Raw genomic sequence first — 14,983 nt, 5'->3', positions numbered from 1 at the left:
CCGAGTTTGGTATGGTTTTGCAGATACATGCTATTTATAAAGTCGAACACAAACTGGATATGGTTTTACAATTGATGAACCACGATTACATAGCGTTCCATGAAACGATCCTACGTTTCGACTTCTTCAAAGCATGTCGAGAATATGTTTGGCTTCGGTCAATGAGTCACAACATATAAGAATTAAGCGGAATAGTCAACGAAAAAGAGCCGACGAAAATATTTGAAAACAATTCGGCTTGTGTCGCTCAACTCAAAGAAGGCTACATCAAAAGCGACAGAACAACTCATATCCCTCCAAGATTTTTCTCATACATAAGGGAGCTCGAGAAAAATAAAGAGGTGGACATCGTGTATGTACGGTCATCCGGCTGACTTGTTCACAAAAGCTCTTTCGACTACAACATTCCGAAAACACGTTTATGGTATCGGAATGCAGCATTTGCGTGACATGTGATAAGAAAGCTAGGTGCACTATTTTCAGGGGGAGATTACGGCAGTGTACTCTTTTTCCCTTTTCATGGTTTTTGTCCCAATGAGTTTTTCCATGACTAGGTTTTTAACGAGGCACTACGTAATACAAGATGAATAATCAAGGGGGAGTGTTAAAGAAGATGATTATTCATCAAACACTTGTCTTCTCCTCCTGATAGCTTTGCATTATCATCACTGCACGTGTCAGTTCTATTGTTTTGTATTTTTCTATTACGTCGGTTTGGTTTCACCGACCTCTCTCCCTATATAAATGGTTTCACCGACCTCTCTTCCTATATAAATGATCACTCACGTTCATTTGTATAATAATAAATAATCAAAAGAAATATTATGATCACCTCAGTTCCCTCTCATGTAATACATATATATTAAAGTAAACATCTTATTTCTCTTTTTCCCATCGATCAGAATATACATATAAAATAAATAAACACAAATCTTCAACCTCACATTTTATTCACAACACATCTATATTTTTCTTTATTATATATGCATACATTGGAATAGAAATTTTTATTTTAAAGAAAAATATAAAAGTATAAATTGCTTTTAGTTTGTTTTGAGGTAACCGAGAACTAACCCACATCGGTTACCTCATTATAAAAAAAACAACAATTTTCCCATTATTCCCACCAAATACCTCAACAAAAAAGAGTTCTCATAACTGGTTGATAGAAGACAATCTTCTCCACTGTTAATAAAAGTCCACGAGTCTTCGATTGTTATCGAGATAAAATATGTCTAGATTCATTTCCTTCAATGTTATCTACACGACAAACACTATCCAACATTCAATTTCTCGTATTCAGCAATACGTCCAAGTCAAAGCTAAATATCAACACTAGCACTCTTCATCCTAATTAGTATAATTCAGTAGCTAAGTTTGATTCATTAAATCAAACCATATTGGTTTCCTCATTAGGAAGAAAACAACCACTCTTTTCATCGTGTTGTAAGTGAATATCATCCAAAACACCAGTTTTCTGAACTGATATTAGGTATTACATATGAGGGCTTGTACCAAATGGTTAGTCACTTGTAGCAACTTCTTGAAGTGCCATGTTGCCATGAGTAAACATCAAAAGTTATAATTACAAAAAAAAAATCTATAGTTACAAAACTTACAAAAAAATGATGCAACTCCCATACAAAACTGATGTAAGCCAATAATAAAAAAATGATGTAAATCCCTTACAAAACTGATGTAAGCCAACTTGTCACAAAATGACAAATCTGCTTTAGTTACACTGGTCACTCGTTCTTATCATGTCGTCCTCGTACACGAACAGACTGTCTCTACGTGTCCTTTGAAAATTCATCATCCTCATCTTTTCCCCAAAACCAAATTTGACTGCTTCTGTTGTCCCGATATATTTTCCAAGATTATTCATTGTATGTTTGTGTAAAGGCATATTCGAGTTCTAATATACAATGTATGATGAGTAAGGGTTGGGAATTCTAAGTTGGAATTGAGATAAGATATAGAATAAACGATAATATAGTTCAAAATTTTGCCAGAAGTTGTGAAGCATAGTTTATTTTCTCCACCGGAACAATATGACGTTATGCTCATTATATGTTGTTCATCAAGTAGCCAATAGTTGAAACTTTGAAGGGAGATTATCATGTTAAACTAAAAAGGAATTGGTTTAATTGGCAATTTGTTTTAATTTTCTTCGAAAGAACATCCTTACAAGTTTTCTATTGACAAAAGAAAAAGAAAAGAAGATCCATTAAATAAAAAACATCTTACCAAAAAAAATCCATAAAAAATTCGGAAATCCCTTAGTCCAATGATTTAACTGAGAATTAATTAATACTTATACAGCAGCAGGTCATGTTTCAAATTCCGGAAAAATCGATTTATTAAACAACAGACTACGAAAGAAAGAACTTACAAATGATCTTCAACATGGTACAAGTAAAATCGGTCAGACGTAGATTTTCATAGGAAATCTCATGATGATGCAGTTAGGCGTAGATTCTCATAAAATATGTAATATTGTCGGTTGTCGAATTGTCTATGTAATTTTTCTAATAATTGTAATATCGTAATAAGTCAACGTTAAAAAAACTCACTTATACCATATATATATATATATATATGAAGTCCTTATATGCATCTATACCACTCAAAATACCAAGAGAATAAAACTCTTCCAAATATAGAAGATCAATGGAGAGAGCAAAGTCGAGAAAGCCTCATGCCATGATGATACCATTCCCACTTCAAGGCCATGTCATCCCTTTTGTCCACTTAGCCATCAAACTCGCTTCTCATGGTTTCACCATCACTTTCGTCAACACCGACTCCATCCACCACCACATCTCCACCGCTCGCCAAGGTGACGCCGGAGATATCTTCTCCGCTGCTCGAACCTCCGGAAACCTTGACATACGTTACACCACGGTGAGCGACGGCTTCCCTTTGGAGTTTGACCGGTCGCTTAACCATGACCAATTCTTCGAAGGCCTTATCCACGTCTTTCCTGCCCACGTTGATGATCTCATCACCAAAATCTACCGCCGGGGTGATGATCCTCCGGTGACTTGCTTGATCGCCGACACGTTTTACGTTTGGTCATCTATGATTTGTAACAAGCACAACCTCGTTAATGTCTCGTTTTGGACCCAACCTGCCTTGGTCCTTAATATCTATTATCACTTGCATCTCCTCATATCCAACGGCCATTTCAATTCTCTTGGTAACTTAACTAATCCTGCCACTGATGTGTTTATTACATATTATTTTCACTTAGCTGTATATTAAAATTAAATCCATACAAAGTCACCAATATTAGGTATATGACTTCATGATTTGAATATTTTGTAGAAGTGAATTTACGTAGAGTTTTTCTTATATATTAAATGGTATTAGTTACATCATTTATTGAACATTTGTAACTATATGCTAGATAACCGTGAAGACGTGATCGATTACGTACCAGGAGTTAAGGCAATAGACCCAAAGGACTTGATGTCATATCTTCAAGTGACCGACAAAGACGTCGACACAAACAGAGTGGTCTATAGAATAATATTTGAGGCCTTCACAGACGTCAAGAAAGCAGATTTCGTTTTATGCAACACCGTACAAGAGCTGGAACCAGGCTCACTCTCTGCTCTACAAGCCAACCAACCGGTTTACGCCATCGGTCCGGTTTTCTCAACCGAATTGGTTGTCCCAACAAGCCTGTGGGCCGAGTCTGATTGTACCGAGTGGCTCAAAGGCCGGCCCACCGGATCAGTCCTCTACGTCTCTTTTGGTAGCTATGCACATGTTGGTAAGATGGAGATCGTGGAGATAGCCCATGGGCTTTTACTAAGTGGACTTAGTTTCATTTGGGTTTTACGTCCAGATATAGTAGGCTCTGACGTGCCGGATTTTCTTCCAACCGGGTTTATGGACCGAGCCCAAAGTCGAGGCATCGTGGTCCAGTGGTGTTGTCAGATGGCAGTATTGTCAAACCCGACCATTGGAGGGTTTTTGACACATTGCGGGTGGAATTCGGTTCTAGAAAGCGTTTGGTGTGGTTTACCATTGTTGTGTTATCCGCTTTTAAACGATCAGTTCACGAACCGGAAGCTTGTGGTGGATGATTGGCGCATTGGAATTAACCTTTGTGAGAAGAAGATGGTCACAAGGGATGAAGTCTCGGTGAATATCAGGCGGTTCAAAGAAATTTCAAGTGAACTGAGAAGCAATGTCGAGAAGGTTAATCGATATGTCAAAGATGCGGTTACAACCGTTGGATCTTCAGAGGTTAATTTTAACTCATTCGTTGGTGAGGTTCGTGATAGAATAGAAATTGGAAACTAAAGTGGGTCATATAAATCGGTTACATAAGTTGATTAGACTAAGCTAGGTAATGATGTAGACTAACTGATAGCTTCACTGTACAAAAATACCTGATGTAAGTTTTTAACTCTTTCACACTTTCTTCTGTGTCGATACATGTTTCTATGTTTTACACTTGCTGTTTTTTATATGCTTAGTTTGCTATGGGTCCCTTTTGATTTCTTCTTTTGTTCATCGAAGTTTCGTGGCTTCATAGCAAATAAGCATGTAGAATAATATTTTTAACTCTTTAAACCGTTTGAGTAAAAGAACAGAGTAACTTTCTCGTCAAAAATTTATACCGTTATTTTAGCGTTCAACGTCTCTTTCAAACCAATCAAAATATTAAACCATTTCCACTCTTGAAAATCAAAGTCGATCTATAATCACTAAGTTTGGTTTGAACTATACCACATCGGTTACCTCATTATAAGAAAAAAAAATCAACAATTATCCCATTATCCCCACCACACATTAAAGTGATTGCGGTTCACAAAATTAATCTCCAAAACATATAACCTCACAAAAAGTTGTTCTCATAAGTGGTTGATAGAAGACTATCTTCTCCACTGTAAATAAAAGTCTACGAGTCTTCCATTGTTGTCGAGATAAAACATGTCTAGATATATCTCCTTCAAATTTATCTACACACGACAAACGGTAACCAACATTCAATTTCTCGTATAGTCCAAGTCAAAGCTGAATATCAAAACTAGCTAGACTCTTCATCCTAAGTATAATTCATTTTTAGTAGCTAAGTTTGATTCATTAAACCAAACCATATTGGTTTCCTCATTAGGAAGAAAACAACCACTTTTTTTTACCGTGTTGTGAGTGAATATCATCCAAAATTCCAGTTTTCTGAACAGATATTTATTGAAGTGCCATGTTGCCATAAGTACAAAAATTGGTGCAAGCCAATGATACAAAAATGATGTAAGCCAACTTGTCATAAAATGATAAATCTGCTTTAGTTACACTGGTCCACTCGTTCTTATCATGTCGTCCTCGAACACGAACAGACTGTCTCTACGTGCCCTTTGAAAATTCATCGTCCTCATCTTTTCGCAAAACCAAATTTGACGGCTTCTGTTGTCCCAATATACTTTCCAAGATAAAACAATATAATATAATTCATTCTATGTTTATGTACATGCATATTCGAGTTCTAATATATTCACAATAGAACCTGCTGTATGATTAGTAAGTGTTAGGGATTCTACGTTGGAATTGAGATAAGACCTAGAATAAACGATACACAAAACAGTCTGTTCATCCGTTAATTGTTAATAAATTGGAAACTTATATAGCGTAGCACGATATAGTATTAGTCGTGTGGTCTATATATTGTTTGTTGTCGATCCAGAGCAGCCCAGAAAAGAGGTATGTTAAGCTTGAAAGAAATTGTTTAATTGGTAAACTGTTTACTTTTCTTTAAAAGAATATCCTCTCAAGTTTTCTACGAATGGTGTTGAAAAATAATAATAAAAAGATCCATTAGAAACTTAGAGCATCTGTAGACGTTTAATGGAGTGCTAGATGGTGGTCCCCACCATAAGAGAAGAAGAAGATGTGCCAAAAACGCTGATTAAGTGTCGAGTTTTTCATTGTTTCGCGGATCCCAATGATACGTGTCGATCCGCGATTAGTTCGTTTTTAATTTTTTTTAATCAAACAAAAGATAAAAAAAAAAAAAAAATTAAGCACCCCATTTGAGATGCTAGGGTTAACGGTGCTCTAACTAAACCATATATAAATATCCAGTCTACACATCTATACCACTCAAAATACCAAGAGAATAAAACTCTTCCAAATATCGAAGATCAATGGAGAGAGCAAAGTCTAGAAAGCCTCATGCCATGATGATACCATACCCACTTCAAGGCCATGTCATCCCTTTTGTCCACTTAGCCATCAAACTCGCTTCTCACGGCTTCACCATCACTTTCGTCAACACTGACTGCATCCACCACCACATCTCCACCGCTCGCCAAGGTGACGCCGGAGATATTTTCTCCGAAGTTCGCAGCTACGGAAACCTTGACATACGTTACACCACAGTGAGCGACGGCTTCCCTTTGGAGTTTGACCGGTCGCTTAACCATGACCAATTCTTCGAAGGCATTCTCCACGTCTTCCCTGCCCACGTTGACGATCTCATCACCAAAATCTCCCGCCGGGGTGATGATCCTCCGGTGACTTGCTTGATCAACGACACGTTTTACGTTTGGTCATCTATGATTTGCGAGAAACACAACCTTGTTAATGTCTCGTTTTGGACCGAACCTGCCTTGGTCCTCAATCTCTATTATCACTTGCATCTCCTTATATCCAACTGTCATTTCAAATCTCTTGGTAACCCTCTTAATTAATTAATCATACCACCCATATTATTGTTGCATATTATAATTACGTAGCTGTATATTAAAATTATATCCATAAAAATCACTAAAATTTGGTATATGACTTCATGATTTGAATATTTTGTGGAAGTGATTTTTTTTTTTTTTTTGTGGAAGTGAATTTACGTAGAATTTTTTTATATATTAAAGGGTTTTTGTTAGATCATGTATTGAACATTTTCTTAACTATATGCTAGATAATCGTGAAGACGTGATCGATTACATACCAGGAGTTAAGGCAATAGACCCAAAAGACTTGATGTCATATCTTCAAGTGAGCGACAAAGATGTCGACACAAACACAGTGGTCTATAGAATAATATTCAAGGCCTTCACAGATGTCAAGAAAGCAGATTTCGTTTTGTGCAACACCGTACAAGAACTCGAACCAGACTCTCTCTCAGCTCTACAAGCCAACCAGCCGGTTTACGCCATCGGTCCGGTTTTCTCAACCGAATCAGTTGTCCCCACAAGCCTGTGGGCCGAGTCAGATTGCACCGAGTGGCTCAAAGGACGCCCCACCGGATCAGTCCTCTATGTTTCGTTTGGTAGCTATGCACATGTTGGTAAGAAGGAGATCGTGGAGATAGCCCATGGGCTTCTGCTTAGCGGGATTAGTTTCATTTGGGTTTTACGTCCAGATATAGTGGGCTCTGACGTGCCGGATTTTCTTCCAACCGGGTTTATGGACCAGGCCGAAGGTCGAGGCATTGTGGTCCAGTGGTGCTGTCAGAAGGCAGTAATCTCAAACCCGGTTATTGGAGGGTTTTTGACACACTGTGGATGGAATTCGATTCTAGAAAGCGTTTGGTGCGGTTTACCATTGTTGTGTTATCCGCTTTTAACCGATCAGTTCACGAACCGGAAACTTGTGGTTGATGATTGGCGAATTGGAATTAACCTTTGTGATAAGAAGATGATCACAAGGGATGAAGTCTCAGTGAATATTAAACGGTTGATGAACCAAGAAACTTCGAGTGAGCTGAGAAGCAACGTTGAGAAGGTTAAATGTCATATTAAAGATGCGGTTACTAGCGTTGGATCTTCAGAGACAAATTTTAACTCATTCGTTGATGAGGTCCGAGATAAGATAGAAACTAAACTGTGTCATATAATGGGTAAGAATAAGTCGATCAGCTGAAGCTTATGTAATGGTATGGTCATTTATGTATTTTGCATGCAAACCCTATTAATCACATTAAGGAGCTTTATGAAAAAACTACCTTAAACATGAATGAAAGTTTATCTTAGGCATGTGCAAAATAGCTGGACCCAAGAATCAAACCAAAGCCAACTCGATTAGAAGGCACCAATACATGAACTAAATTCCTATACTTGAAGAACTAAAGCCTAATTAGAACCAAATTGAAATTCAAATGAATACCAACTAAATTAATTAAACCAATCATAATCCAAAAATTAATTGTAACTAAATATCTAAGCTTCAAAAGAATCGATCCAAACTCAAATGAGTAGAGTGTCCAGACTTCAAATATCTCTAAACTACTCTTTCCGTTCCTGAAACATTCACGTTTAAAAAAAAAAAAACAAAAAGATACATTTTTTACATTTTCGATGCATAAATTAATTATTAATTTTAAATTTCAAAAAACATAATCGTGTTTATTAAAATTCTTTTGGTTAAAACATAATCATGTATATATTTTCTTAATAATTGTGAAAATCCTAAGAAATATATTTTTCAAAGACAGAGGAGTATATAAATTATAGGTTTTCTCATTTATCATTTTATCCGATCTATAAACCGTTACTAAACCGGTTTTGTCACTTTACATTAATTTGGCGGTAATGCTACTCTTTGCCGACCCCAAACCCCCTTTCAAAAGTCTGGTGATTGTTGTGAAAACGTAGTTTTGCTTATGCAACTTTGTTCTTAGGACACCAGAAAATGTTACTCCATCTGCTCAAATCCACTTTTCATCAGCGAAAGATATGAACTTCACTTTCTGAAAACTAAAAAACAGAAACGATATGACTTCATGATCATATACCCAAATGTCTCTTTTGTTTCGTCTTACTTCAAAGGTCGCGTCTTTAGCCAAATCAGGTCGCATAGCCACCGCCCGCCAGGTGTTCGACGAAATGCCTGAAAGAGACACCGTGTCGTGGAACACAATGCTAACGAGCTATTCCCGGTTAGGTCTACATCAGGAAGCTATTTCGATGTTCGCCCACTTGAGATTCTCCGATTCCAAGCCTGATGGTTATTCATTTACAGCGATCTTGAGCACTTGTGCGAGTCTACGTGATGTTAGATTAGGAACACAGGTTCACTCTCTAGTGATCCGGTCTAGCTACGATGCTTCATTGGAGGTGAACAACTCTCTTATTGATATGTACGGTAAGTGCTCTGACACTCTCAGCGCTAACAAAGTGTTTAGAGATATGGGCAATGGTGTTAGAAATGAAGTAACTTGGTGCTCTCTTTTGTCTGCGTATATGAGTTCTGGAGAGTTTGAATCTGGCGTTGATGTTTTTGATGAAATGCCGAAAAGGGTTGTGTATGCGTGGAATATAATGATCTCTGGCCATGCCCAGTGTGGAAAGGTTGAATCTTGTTTAAGTTTATTCAGAGAGATGTTGCTGGAGAGTGAGTGTGAACCGGATTGTTACACGTTTAGTTCTCTGATGAACGCTGCTTGTGGTGGTGATTCATCGAATCTTGTTTATGGACGGATGGTTCATGCTGTTATGGTGAAGAGCGGGTGGGACTCTGCGGTTGAGGCGAAGAACTCCGTGTTGAGTTTCTACGCGAAAGTAGGATGCAGAGATGATGCAATGAGAGAGTTCGAGTCTATTGAAGTCTTGACTCAGGTATCTTGGAACTCTATTATCGACGCGTGTATGAAAACAGGAGATACAGAGAGGGCTCTTGAGGTTTTTCAGCTAGCTCCTGAGAGAAATATCATTACTTGGACTACAATGATTGCAGGGTACGGTAAGAACGGAGATGGAGAGCAAGCACTGAGATTTTTCGTTGAGATGATGAGATCTGAAGTGTATTCTGATCATTTTGCGTATGGTTCCGTTCTTCACGCGTGTTCAGGATTAGCTCTTTTAGGACAGGGGAGAATGATACACGGTTGTTTGATCCATCGTGGCTTTCAAGGCTATGCTTATGTTGGTAACGCTTTGGTTAATTTGTATGCTAAATGTGGAGATATCAACGAATCAAACCGTGCGTTTAGTGATATAGGTAACAAAGATTTGGTCTCTTGGAACACGATGATTTTCGCGTTCGGTGTGCACGGGTTAGCAGAGGAAGCTCTAAAGCTCTATGAAGACATGATAGCGTCAGGGACTAAACCAGACAAAGTTACGTTCATTGGGTTGCTGACAACTTGCAGCCATTCAGGACTTGTGGAGGAAGGATGCGCGGTTTTTAAATCAATGGTTAAGGATTATGGAATCTCATTGGAAGTAGATCATGTGACATGTATGATAGATATGTTTGGGAGAAGTGGACATCTAGCAGAAGCAAAGGAGTTGGCTACAGCTTATAATAGCTCGTGGGAAGCTCTTTTGGGTGCTTGTTCTACGCATTTGGAGACAGAGTTAGGAAATGAAGTTAGTAAAGTCCTGAAGATAGCGGAGCCAAGCGAGGAGATGAGTTTTGTTCTGTTGTCAAACTTGTACTGCTCTAGTGGGAGGTGGAAGGAAGCAGAAGATGTGAGGAGGGAGATGGCTGAACGAGGCATGAAGAAAACGCCTGGATGTAGCTGGATTGAAGTAGGAAACCAAGTTTCAGCTTTTGTAGTCGGTGACTGTACTTCACACCCACGCATTGATGAGCTTTCTGAAACTTTGAGATGGCTTCAATATGACATGAGAAACCCTGAAACGTTTGGACCTTGAGATGACGCAGACACATACACTATTGTATCAGTAATAATAAGCAAATGAAGCAGAGATGTAGCCTTCTTTTCATTAAGAACATGAAGCTGTGTTAACTTCAAATTAATTCGTTAACACAAACAAGCAGTGTGGTACAATCAAAACAAACAATGTCTACATCTCTCTCTCACCTACTAGTCAAAATGTTAGAATGAATTTGACTAAGATCACGTGGGCTCTCGTATAGCTCGTACTGAACTTGTTCATAATGATTTTCTATTCCTGTTTCTCCACTACAATTCTTTATTTTCTATGGTTGGAAATTTTCAGTATATTCAGAAATTTGCCGCCGCACTAAATGATTTCTAAGCGTGTGAAAACAGTGCTGCATAATAATGATTTTCTATTCCTGTTTCTCCACTACAATTCTTTCTAGTGATGTGTGTTCTTTCTTTGTTTGGTCAAAGCTTTGTGAACTTATTCAACATCAAATGAACATTTGCCCCTAACTTTCTTCTCCATGAAAAACTTATGAAACTGAGCAAAGTTACTTGTTTTAGAGACTCATGCGTTATGAAGATTTGGGTCGGGTTTTAGTTCCGGTCCAGATTTAAGTTTGCTCGGGTTTTATTTGGTTATGGTTTAGTTTAGTCTGGTTTATTATCTAACATTGAAGATTTTATATTGGTTTTACAAAAACCGTGACAAAACCAAGATTCATGGAAAAATAGGTTTCAAACTTTTCTCGGGGATAAATAGCACGTGGTCATAGTTCGGGAGACGTTTGGTGCTAAATGATACTTCTCATAGGGAAATATCTGGTCGACCTATTATCACTTAGGTGCTTTTATTTTTGTTAGCGCATCACTTAAGTTGCCTTTAGATGATCAGAAAGAGTGTAGAAAAAACAGCCAGTGAGTATGATTTTCTTAATCTTAACCTCGACTAGAGTAGTAATATCACTTAGGGCCTAATTGGTTCAAACGCAGCGGATGCGATTGTGGTTGCGAGAATTCGCGGATGCATGTGGTTGCGGTTTTAAGAGATTTATACGACTGATTCTGCGGTTGGAAATTGGTGCGTTTGCGGAATACTTATAATTGATTAACAACCAAATGCAGAAGCGGTTAAATAATAAATTAACAATATCTATATTTTATATAATTATAAAAATATCAAAATATAATATTATAATAAATATAAAAATTATATTTAGAAAGTTATAGTTTTAAATTTTTTTAAAATTTAGAAAATATTTTTATTTTAAAAATTTGTAATACTAATTAAAATATAATAGATATATTCTAGAATTTTTATAATTCCAATTTAAAAATTTTATTGAATATTTTTATTTTTGTATTTATATTATTTAAAAAAAAGGAAAAAAAATGTATCCTCCCGCAACCGCCCGCGAACGCTAGGTGGAACCAACTTTTAAATTTATGAGGTTTAGATTGGTTTGAAGCGATTAAAGCGGTTTGAGTGATTATTGCAAAACGCCACCGGTCATACCCTTAGTTTACTTTTAAATATAGTTTGAAAGCGTGTAGAAAAGAACAGTCGTCGAGAATAATTAGCCGATTTTTTTTTTTGGTAAGGGCATGATTAACAATATTTATCGAGTTTGTTTCTTAACTCATGATTTGATTTTTTTTTGTTTTTTTTACACTTTTCCGACTAAGAGATGTCTCTTATATCTCTTATTTAAGAAACGGTTCTTATCTTTTTTTAGTTAAAATCTAAAAAAAACTAAGAACCGTCTCTTACCCGAAGCTAAAAATTTCAGTTAATAGACTGATGTTAATCTAAGAACTTAGCCGAGTATATGATTGCTTAGTTTGCTTTTTATTTTGTGTGTCGGCGTCGCTAAGTTTGCTTCTTCCTTTTTTCCATTAGTTTTTTTTTTTGAAAAAAATAAATTATTTTTTCCATTAGTTGTGTCAACTTATTACTACGTTGCATTATTATTGAAGTGGTGAATCTGTATATGCATGCATGGATTCTAGATGGAGTTATACGACATAAATAACATATTTAACGACCTTTATAAATTATAAATGCATGTTCATCTGCCTTTTCAGAATATATAATCTCGTGGTTATCGACTGTAATTATGATATTCCTGCATCAGTATTCAAATTCAAACCAACAATATGCATAATGAACACAGACAATAAAAAAAAGTTCAAGATAAATTTTAGGGCTTATCTGCGAATTAGCTATATTTTCAATACAAATTAGGTAAATGTCATTGATTTTAATTCAATGTAGTTTCTAACATTTATGCCACAAAGTACTTGGTTTTGTCCTTTCTCTTTACAGATATCAGGTAAGTAAGTTGGAAAATAACGTGGCCAATAGAATATAAAGTCAAGAACACTTGAAAACTATTCCAAATAAAAGAAAGAGGAGTCATCCACGTAGACTTTATTGATCAAATGCATATGCACTGAGTGTTCTATACCATATTATTAATGTAGTCCTACAACCTCTAAATACTAAACATAACTCAACCCCAATCTTTAAATGCTAAACTGTCTCTCAATTCCACCACAACTCCTAAATACAAAACCCGAACCCAAATCAGTAAACCCTAAACCCAAACATAAAACTCTAAACTCAAATAGAATGAAACAAAAGAAATAACATAGTACATATTGATAAAATTATGAAATATTTATGATTGCATGGAAGAAGTTAATACTAAGCCCAACCATACTCCCTCACTTTCTAAATACTAAACCCCAAACCCAAATCACTAAACCCTAACCCAAATATAAAACTCTAAACCTATAAATCAAAATTTAAAAAGTACATAATATTATGTAATATTACTCCTAAATACTAAACCTAGCCCTAAGTTTTAAACACTAAACCCTAAACTATTATCAATAAACCCAAACACAAATGTAAACTACTACATATTCATAATTTTTAAATAGTATTGGAAATCAACTCTATCTCAACCCCTATAATCTAGATATTAAACTTTATCCCAACCCCATTCAATCCCTAAATACTAAATCCTAAAACCCAATCACTAAACCCTAAACCCAAATACAAACCATAAACCCAAATATAAATCCTAAACCCAAATAAAATAGAACAAAAAAAATAGCATAGTATATACTGGTGACATTATGAAATGTCTATAATTGTATGAAAGAAGTTAATGATGACTCCAACCATACCCCTCACCTTCTAAAACTAAACCCTAAACCGTAATTACTAAACCCTAAATCCAAATATCAAAACATAAAAATGTACACAATATTATGTATTATTAAATTAAATTATATAATATTAAACTATACAATATAGATCATAGTACAAATTTTACAGATTCAAAAACAAGTAACAATAGTTAGATATTAAGAAAATTAAAAACTATATTTCAAAACAAAATATAACTCTCTTTATTAATCGTCAAATTGAATGGAACATGATAAAATAGTATCGTAACAAAGAGGTAGAAAACAACAAGACGCATCTGGGAAGAAGAATTGGCCGATGTTACTTCACGTTTCCGCCTCTCCTCTTCCGTCAGACAAGACACCATCGATTTCACAATCAGAAAAACTTTCCCTTTAGTCACCCACCAAGAATGCGAAGACGCTATACTGCTGCAAAAATAAACTCTGATAATCATATCCGTCTCATTGCGCTCTCCCAAATGTGAGAATCAAACGATTCAACTTCTCGAGAAAGAAGAAAAGTAAAAATTACGGAGACGATGACGGAGCGAATACGGTGGCGACGATGAAACAAATGATGATGATGGATGTGCTGGTTGTACATGTAGAGGTGATTGAAGCTATGTGATGGAGATTTATGTGTTCATCGTATAAAAAAAAACCAGAAATTTGAGAGAGAAACAAAGACAGAGATGAAGATGAAGAAACAGAGAAGAAACAATGTGTGGATGTGTGACTTTCCGGTGAACACGAAATATTTTTAAAATATAATGATTATTAATTTATTTCTTTTTCTATAGGTTTTGCCGGTTACAATAGAGGGTAATATGACAATATTACATACAAGACACATGATAAAGTGAAAAAATAGGATTTTTAGGTATAGATTGAATTATAATTTTTTTGGTGGGTATATAGCCCAATTTCCCTAAATTTTATTGATTTGTCCTGCAGTTTTAGATGGTCCCCTTATTTTAATTATCCAGAACTATTTAGTATCAATCCAATTTAATATTTTACTGACAAGTGACAATAACGGATTACTAGATCATCATGATCATATTTATACAAAAAAAATTCATCATGATCAGATATATAGTAAGTCAAATTTTTTTTAAAAGAACATACAAATAGTTATTTACGAAGGAAACATCGTCATCTATTTATATAAAGAACAGTTTGTTCTCTTCTCTTTAAGAC

General features: G+C 35.9%; 3 protein-coding genes across 3 annotated transcripts; all 3 read left to right on the top strand.

Moving 5' to 3' along the window:
- The first annotated feature begins 2,612 nt into the window (after nucleotides 1–2,612).
- LOC106337089 (UDP-glycosyltransferase 86A1-like) lies at nucleotides 2,613–4,578 on the top strand. Its single transcript, XM_013776121.1, has 2 exons — nucleotides 2,613–3,199; nucleotides 3,410–4,578. Exons 1-2 carry the CDS (start codon nucleotides 2,671–2,673, stop codon nucleotides 4,312–4,314), a joined length of 1,434 nt encoding a protein of 477 aa, XP_013631575.1. The 5' UTR covers nucleotides 2,613–2,670; the 3' UTR covers nucleotides 4,315–4,578.
- A 1,531-nt stretch (nucleotides 4,579–6,109) lies between these two features.
- On the top strand, nucleotides 6,110–7,988 carry LOC106342977 (UDP-glycosyltransferase 86A1). Its single transcript, XM_013782061.1, has 2 exons — nucleotides 6,110–6,687; nucleotides 6,932–7,988. Exons 1-2 carry the CDS (start codon nucleotides 6,159–6,161, stop codon nucleotides 7,873–7,875), a joined length of 1,473 nt encoding a protein of 490 aa, XP_013637515.1. The 5' UTR covers nucleotides 6,110–6,158; the 3' UTR covers nucleotides 7,876–7,988.
- Nucleotides 7,989–8,506: 518 nt separating this feature from the next.
- Nucleotides 8,507–10,764, top strand: LOC106337647 (pentatricopeptide repeat-containing protein At2g36980, mitochondrial). Its single transcript, XM_013776768.1, has one exon. It carries the CDS (start codon nucleotides 8,751–8,753, stop codon nucleotides 10,608–10,610), a length of 1,860 nt encoding a protein of 619 aa, XP_013632222.1. The 5' UTR covers nucleotides 8,507–8,750; the 3' UTR covers nucleotides 10,611–10,764.
- The last annotated feature ends 4,219 nt before the right edge of the window (nucleotides 10,765–14,983 follow it).

The sequence above is a fragment of the Brassica oleracea genome, chromosome C4, assembly GCF_000695525.1.
Source record: "Brassica oleracea var. oleracea cultivar TO1000 chromosome C4, BOL, whole genome shotgun sequence".
In the NCBI taxonomy this organism is placed as follows: Eukaryota; Viridiplantae; Streptophyta; class Magnoliopsida; order Brassicales; family Brassicaceae; genus Brassica; species Brassica oleracea.
The sequence above is the reverse complement of the archived record's forward strand: the minus strand, read 5'-3'. Positions and strand labels throughout refer to the sequence as shown.